The 7,962-nt window shown below is 42.1% G+C and overlaps 1 protein-coding gene across 1 annotated transcript in view; it reads left to right on the plus strand.

The window, feature by feature from the left end:
• The window catches only part of CDC27 (cell division cycle 27), a gene marked incomplete at its 5' end in the record, with an annotated part of 70,562 nt that extends 65,501 nt beyond the window's left edge, over positions 1-5,061 (plus strand). Inside the window, one exon of the mRNA XM_019522921.1 lies at positions 1,986-5,061. Coding sequence (XP_019378466.1) covers positions 1,986-2,068 — 83 coding nt within the window. The remainder of the gene's footprint in view (positions 1-1,985) is intronic.
• Between the last annotated feature and the right edge of the window lie 2,901 nt (positions 5,062-7,962).

Below are 7,962 nucleotides of genomic sequence, written 5' to 3' on the forward strand. Positions count from 1 at the left end.
TGGCACTGGGAGACAGGGCTATGCGGTGGGGGAAATGCAGCCACCCCAAAATTTGCTGTATCCCCCTTTCAGCACTGCTGCTCACTCTGCCCTAAGTGCAGCCCTGGCCCAGCCCTCTCACTGGGAAGAGGCCAGCACAGGCCCCGTTCCTACAGCAGGCAGCCCATCCTCACCCTGCACACAAATCCATGGGGCACATGCCCCCATGCCTTCCCCAGGGGTGCACACTGTGGCAGGAGCCCTGCCCCCACTCCCTCCATCACCATAGGGGCCTCAGTCTGCCCTCTGCATGCCCCTTCCCTCCCCTATGCCTTTTCTTCCCTGCCCCATCTCCCCTAGACTTACCAGCTGGATGCTGCTGTCCAAGCCGCTGGGCTGCATTCCTTGCTGTGTGCATGCTGCGGCATTTATTGGTGACAATATTGGCTACATCAGCCAAAAAAGCCAGTTTGCTGATAACATCAATTTTTCTTTTATCAGTGCCAATATGATATGGACCAGTATATCAGTGCATCTCTAATAAACACTTGAAGGAAGAACTCTTGAGAGAGTTTAGGTGTTAAACTTGGATAAAATTATCTTTTTGGGAGGAACAGAACCTAGTTGTCTAAACTACTTTTACAATAAGGAAGGATTTATGTAAGTGCTGTTGATATTGTCTTCTATATGCTGTACCCTGAAAGGGACATCTGATTCTTCCATTGATCACCAGGAAATAATTGAATTGTATATAAAGGCTCAAAGTTTTAAAAAGTCATGACTATAAAGCAAAGGAAAGCTTAGGCTGGATGTCAACAGAAAATACTTCAGTAGCGCTAATTTCAGAGTTAAACAGATATCTCTGGAGGACAGTTATAGAAGCCATGTCATTCTTTTGAAACTAAATAAAATACAGCCCAATAAATACACCTTTTGATGATAATTCAGCATAGAGACTATCTTAGGTTTCTGCCACCTGACTTTTTTTGTTTTTATCTTTAAACTCTCAAGATATGTTGATGGCCATATTGACTTCCTTAACACAGACACAGATCAATAACATACATGGACTGCCACAAAAAAAAAAAAAAATCCCTCAAAAGGTGAAAATGTTACTATACAAATATTAAGCTTTTCATTTGGTGTTGAACACTTACCAAATTGGTCACTTGTGTGTATTGACTTCAGTGACCTTATGATTTTACTGCATTTTTATCTTATTTTTAATGTTCATTTCGTGAAACAAACTTTTTTTTCTATTATAGTCTACACAGGTCACTGAAATTAGTTTTATGCATGTCCAGCAGATGGAGATGGAATACTTGAAATGTTGAGCTATGACTTCAGTTACTAGACATAAGCACTCCAGTAATTTTGTGCTGTTGGACAGATTTAGGTTCTCTACTGAAATTTAAAAATCAAAAATGTCTTCTGACTCTAGTCACTTATATTAAAAAAAATCTAGCCTTTCTGGTTGTGCAGATTAAATTTGTAATGTGAACCAATGCAGTGCAGTCTTTATGACTACCAAGAGACTGGACATTTGCTTCTAAGCTTTAAACTTTCTAAAATTCATCTGTCATAAGTCCTTGAGCCAGCAGGAACTTCAGAGGTTGGTTTTTGTTTGTTTGTTTTTTCAGTAGTTGCTCAAGGAGACTTTAAAATAGGGTGATTTTTTTTGTTTCGGGGGGACTTTTTGGTGTGTTATTATTTTGCAACATGTATATTTAGACTAATTTCCTTCTAAACTCTTTAGATCTCATTAGGCTTACATGGGTCATTGTAGGAGATAGTAAGAAAAATTATTTGAAGATAGAAAATTTACGCAATATACAGGATCAGGAAGTGTAAACCAGGGATATAGGGGGTAGTATATTAATTGGTACATTAGAAACTTCTATCCAAGTTATTCGTAAGGTATGATAGAGCCTGCAACTTTCACAAGTGATTGTGTAAAGTGTACGTATCTCCTGCAAAAAAGACTAATCATATTTGTGTTCTTAAAGTTGGCACAGATGAATCCCAAGAGAGCAGCATGACAGACGCAGATGACACACAACTACATGCAGTTGAAAGTGATGAATTTTAACTTCCAAAAGCCAGTATCTGAGCTTGAGTGTGTGACTGGTACTGTTGTGTTCTCCCCTTCCTTCATATACTGGGTCTTCACCTCACTGAGCCAGCATTGTCATTATTCTTCACTGACACCATGAGTGCACCACTCTGACTTCAACTGTACACAGAATTAATGGCAGTGCAATATTCAGCTGCTACTGAGTCTGACTAGTTGGCTCTTGTACATTTATGGAAATGACAATTTGAGGAGGAAAGACTATTTGGACTCCCCTTTACTGGAAAACTATCATGGAGGAAAGACTTGTGTTTTGCTGTAAGGGAGCCAGTAGATGTGGGGATAGTACTAATGAAGCAGTTTCTTGTTCTTTCTCCAGAAATGTGTCTTAGTTTGGTTCTTTCTTGGTAAGCGGAGTGCTGAACTTCATTTCCAAGTTCTTCAAGGACAGTGTTGAAAAGTGCAGGATGGGACATGTTAAAGACTTTTGCATATTGTAGTGTAATTTAAACACCAGGGAATTTAAATGACCTTAGAGTCATCGTGTCTCCAGTGAACAAATGTAACACACATGCTCAGGACTTGGAGTATGTCAAAATATATAAAATACCCAGTGTTCCTAGGGAAAGCATAAACTTGCTTTTAGCCAATGGGCCATGCTGCAGAATTGCAAATTTCAAAGAACACTTTTCTGTTCTAACCAAGAGTTAATTTATTCATCTACTTTCCAAAATGTCAACTGTTGTCTACTTTAGAACTTGAGAGAAACAAGTCAGTAACATGTTTCCGCCTCTTCACATGCCCCTTGATTCTGTCCTAACACTCAACAAATAACAGTTCAACTTTAAGAGCAAAATCAAGAGAGACCTGTAGATAGACTTGTAATGTAGAAAGGATAAACTAATAAATTACAGTGACTACTTTGTTGCTAAGTAGGTAAAGAAGCCAGAAAGACAGCAGAAGCCTTAATACAATCAGAACCTTACAGTAAGATGTATCAAATATTTGTCCAAGACAGTATCCTTTTAAAACTATTTTGTAAAAGTGTTGTTTGAGCAGAATGCAAAATGTGCAATTATCCTTTTTCTTTTTTAAGCCATTCCTTAATTCTTGGAGTACACTTTTCGCTCTATGTTAGTAGGAATTTAACACCCCCCACCCCCCACCCCACCCCAAGGCTATTTCTGTGAGAAGAAAGCTACACTGTGGTAAGGACTCTGAAGTGATTTTTCTCTGTAGCATTCTATGACAAAGATTGGTGCCCTTTATGCAGTGACCATAAAGAAAGTGTATGATACAATGTAGCAGTTTTAAAGAGCAAATTTATGCACAATAAATTGGGAATGATTTGAATTTCACAGCAACATACTTGTTGTGATCAGTCTTAAAATGTGTTCCTTAACTTTTTTTTCTTTTTTTAAAATGTATATTACTAGAGAGCCTTTAGTTACCAATAGTAGATCTTTAATTTTTTAAATTTTTTTAATGTCCTTGTCCTAGAGTGGTACAAAATGTCCTATCACACCTATTGTTTGGTTGTGAGATGTATGGACACTATTTTCTTTTATCAGAGAAAATTTACAGACCCCATACAATAAATATCATTCTCTATGACTGAGTGGACATGCAGTGAAAAAAAATAAACTAAATTCCCGTAATGGTGAAGAAAAACATGAGCTATAATAATGAATGAAACTGTCATGGTTCTGTCATGCACTTCAAATATCTGTGTCTGGAAGTAGACAAAATCCCCTTATAAATCATGCAGGGATTTCAGCTGAGTAAAGTATTACTACATGCAAGACTCGTTTTAGTGATGGAAAAGTATTTCAGAAGGACTCTTGTCTGATGATCCCTCCTTTAAGAAAACACCAGTGTAGAACATCCCTAAGGGCTAATCTGCATCTGCAGTGAAGTATATTCATATGCTGTTCCTACAAAGCATTCATTAAGGTACCTCTATCTATAGTTATCTTGTTTTCTCTCCTAGTCTTAAAGCAGCTCTACTCCTTAAAGCTGGGATCCACACTTACTTTATAACTCATCCTTGTGAAAACTAAGCATCCATTTGTCTGGAGGTGCAGTCTGTGCGCAAAATAGCTACAGTGTGTACTTGGTCACTTTATTGGGTACTTTCAGAAGTTTACATTTGCTAAACAAAAAGCAGAAATCCTTTCCAAAGCCTATCTATTGATGAGCTGGAAAATTCTGGTTGAACCCATTTAAATCTGGTTGTTTTGATTAAAGGGACATGGACAATATTTGAAACCCCAAACTTAATTTAATAAGCTTCCTTGTTTTGAAAAAGCATATGCTACTTGGAGATTTTCCCTTAAACAATGCCGTTTGCTTAACTGCAAGCTACGGATTGGGAGGAGAAAGCAGAGGGAACACTTTGAATTGAGTTTGGGGGAAGGGGTGTTTTTGTTTTTGTTCTTACAATTTTGTTTCTTTAAAAAGTTGTGTGAACTGTTGTACTAGAGTTCACTTTGTAAAATACCCTGCAAAGGGCTCTTAACTCTGAGACAGGATTTTAAAAGGATGCTATTTCTAATTTGAACATTAGTAATTAAAATATTAAATTGTCCCCTTCTTTATTTGTACTTCATCACTTAAATTTATTTTTTTCAAGAATTGCAACTAACATTTAAACCATGCTGCTATCTTCTAAACATATGTGAAAAATCAGTATTTAATCCATAAAAATATGCTCTCTTAGAGGGGAAGAGTAAGCATGACGCACTCTGACAGCCAGATTAGAGCAAACGTGTTCACTGAAAAAATAGGGAAGTGTCTTTTTTCTTAATATAAAAACATGAAAAAGCAAAGCGTGGGTGTGGTGTGTACTATTTTGCATTGAAACAATGTAATTTTTGTCTTTTTTCCTTTTTTTGCTTTTCCTGACTTTTTATTTCAGAAATTGTACAGTCTTAGAAAAAAGTCTTTTCTGTTAATATATTTGCGAGTCATTAAAGGATGTGAAAAATCCAAATAAACTACTTTTAAAAGCAGTTTTATAAGCAGGGGTGTCTTTTAACTCCTTTTAAATCAGACTGCCAAGAAGCGGATGAGCTTCTCACTAACGGAGCAAGCCTTCTGCATGGGAGTAGTCTTGCTGAGTTTTTTGTGGGGACTACTACAAGTGAAGTGTTACCTGGACTGGATTGGACATCATCTGCTTTGGCAAGAGAAAACAAGAGTTGTTTTTTCTCTTGGGCCAGGGGGTGGAGGGAGGGAGGTTGGTACTCTGTCACTTTCCATGGCCATCCACTCTGTTCAGGAAACAAGTATAATATCACTAGCAACAATGAGAGGTTGGGTTTTTTTGGTTTTTTGTTTGTTTTTTCTTTTTTAATACCAGCAACAGCACAACCCTCCTCCTTTCTCCAAGAAGGTCCACTTGGAGAGTGATAGAAGTTACTCTCTTTGTTTTACTCTTTGGCCTATCTGAGGGGTGGTCTACGAGTACGTGGCAATGGAACTTTGTACAAATACTTGAATGAAGAATATGCACATGCTGTATTAGTCCGATACAGTGGATAGAGGCACTACTAGGTGAGGTTTATAGTGACCTTTTGGTTGTTGCCATGTCTCGTAGTATACTGCTGACAGTGACTTATCCTTTTCGGCTAGGTATCAGGTCAGAAGTAGTGGATGCAGCCTTGCATGTGGTGGCTGCTGCTCTCCAGCCCTAGAACAATTATGGTAATTATTGGTCTGATGTCAGGGAGCAGAAGAAATTTTAATATCGGCTGAGGAGGGAAGGGAACCCAGATCAAAACAGTGAGTAGTCTTCTGAAACAACCCATGTCTTGAAACCATGTGAAAGACCTACACAAATGGGGGAACACTGAGTGAACTAAGTTATCAAATGTACAATATAAAATTGAAAATAATTTTCTTGACATCTAGTGCAGTACCACTGGGTGTTTATAACATTGTCTAATACTAGGTGGTCATTTGTACAGGCATATTAAGTTTGTTTGTTTTTTATGAAAGGTATTTTTTATCTTAATTAGTGACAGTAATCTTTACCCTGCTCACTTTCTTATGTGTGTATTTGTCTTCCAATTTTCTGCTAAATGGCAGAACTAAAATGGATAATTTAAAAAAAAAAAAAAATTCCTTCCCAGTGGGAATGGCTACATGAGATGCTTTACTGCACAGCAGACTAATTGACTGTGCAGTAAAGTGTGCCATCTATACATGCAGATACTTACTGCGCAGTCAATTAGTCTACTTCTTGGTTAATTTGCTACCTGTAAATGCAGATAGAAAATTAACTGTGCTGTAGTTACTGTGCAGTAGTGCATGTGTAGATGCCAACTAGAAGCAAATTTGCTCCTGGTCAGCCTCACCACCAGGGGGCTACCCCAGGGCCATGGGGCTTAGAGCTTCTTCAGCCCCAGGGCTGGGTGGCTCTTTTCCTGCCCCAGCCTGGCTCTTATAATGCTGCAGTGATCCTGGGGCCCTGAGCCACCTGCAACCAGCCTCTGGCCCTCGGGTCCCAGAGCAGTGGCCCCAAGCCAGATGCAGCAGCCTGCACTGGCCCCCACACAGTCCCACCACCTGCTTGCCTGTCCCACACTGTCTCTGCACTGGGTACTACAGACATCTGCCCAGGCCCGCCAGCACCTGGACTGTCACGGCCCCTGAGGACCATCAAGGGAGCCATGCTGGCATCATCCCTGATGCCAGCACTGCCTCTCAGGGGTGGAACTTGTCTCAGGAGAAGATGGCCTGTAGGAACAAGGCCAAAGTCCTGAGCCAGTTTGCTCAGAGTAGGCACTCCAATACCCATGTCTGAGGGCCTGTCAGGCCTCATGCAGGAGTGCAGGCACGACCAGTTGGCACGCTACTGCTGCATAAAGTTCAAGGCCCTGCAGGCACAGTGGGTCAGCATCACTGACCACAGTAGCCAGTTGGGGGTTACCCACAAGACTATACCATTTATGCAGCAGCTTGATCAGATCCTCATGTCCCAGGACCTTGGATGGAGCCATGTTGTCTATTCCAGCACAGGCAGCCTGCCCAAGCTTCTGCTGGTGGCCTGGCAGCCGTGATGAGGTATCAGGAGGGGAAGGGCCCCTTGGGGCACCAGGAGCCCATCCTGCTGCCGTCCCTGCTGCCAGTATCATCCAAGAGCCCTGGCAGCCTGGGCCAGTGCTTGTTCTGCCAGCTGTGGGTGCACAGCTCTACCCATGAGGTCAGCCCAGCCATAGCACTGCCTGCCCTCACTCCCAGCTCCTTCCCAGAGGGAACCCCTTCCCAGGCAGCCAGGTGCTGTGCCCCTACACCCCAGAACACCAGCACTGGGAGCCAAACGTCATCATCGCCAGGGGGGACAGGCTCAGACCACTGTGTGTGCCTGCCACACCCACCAGGTAAGCTCTGCACTGGGGGGAGGGCCCTCCTTGCCCAACCCCCCACCCCACTTCCTGCCGTACCTGGCTGAGCTCCCCCTGGCTCCTGGAGTTCACGCACACAGCATGCAGGGAAGTGGAAGGCAGTGCAAAACTTTGAGTAGCCTGTGCCCCCTCAGCTAGGCAGGCACTCTCTCATGTGCAGAGAAATGTCAGTGCCAACAGTGATGTTATCCTTGGCTGCAGGAGGCAAGGACGTATAGCATACAGGTACCCTTCCAGGCAGTGGCAAATGTGGGGCAAAGCAGGCTTGCCTGCCTTGTTTTCAAACTCAGAGTCCTGTGACAAGTTCTCAGGTGTGCCTGGGGCACCATGGCAATCAGCAGCAGCAACAGAGCATAGTGGGTTGGGTATCCCTCATTCTGTGCAAACAGCTCCTCATGGCAGACCTGGGACACTTTCAATAGGGACATGCTCAGGACATAAGGTAGGCATGGGGGATGACTCCAGAGTACTTTTCTGGAGAGGCCCCCTGGAGGGAGGGCGGGG

Source organism: Gavialis gangeticus, unplaced genomic scaffold (genome assembly GCF_001723915.1).
Source record: "Gavialis gangeticus isolate Ggan-Ray unplaced genomic scaffold, GavGan_comp1, whole genome shotgun sequence".
Classification (NCBI taxonomy): Eukaryota; Metazoa; Chordata; order Crocodylia; family Gavialidae; genus Gavialis; species Gavialis gangeticus.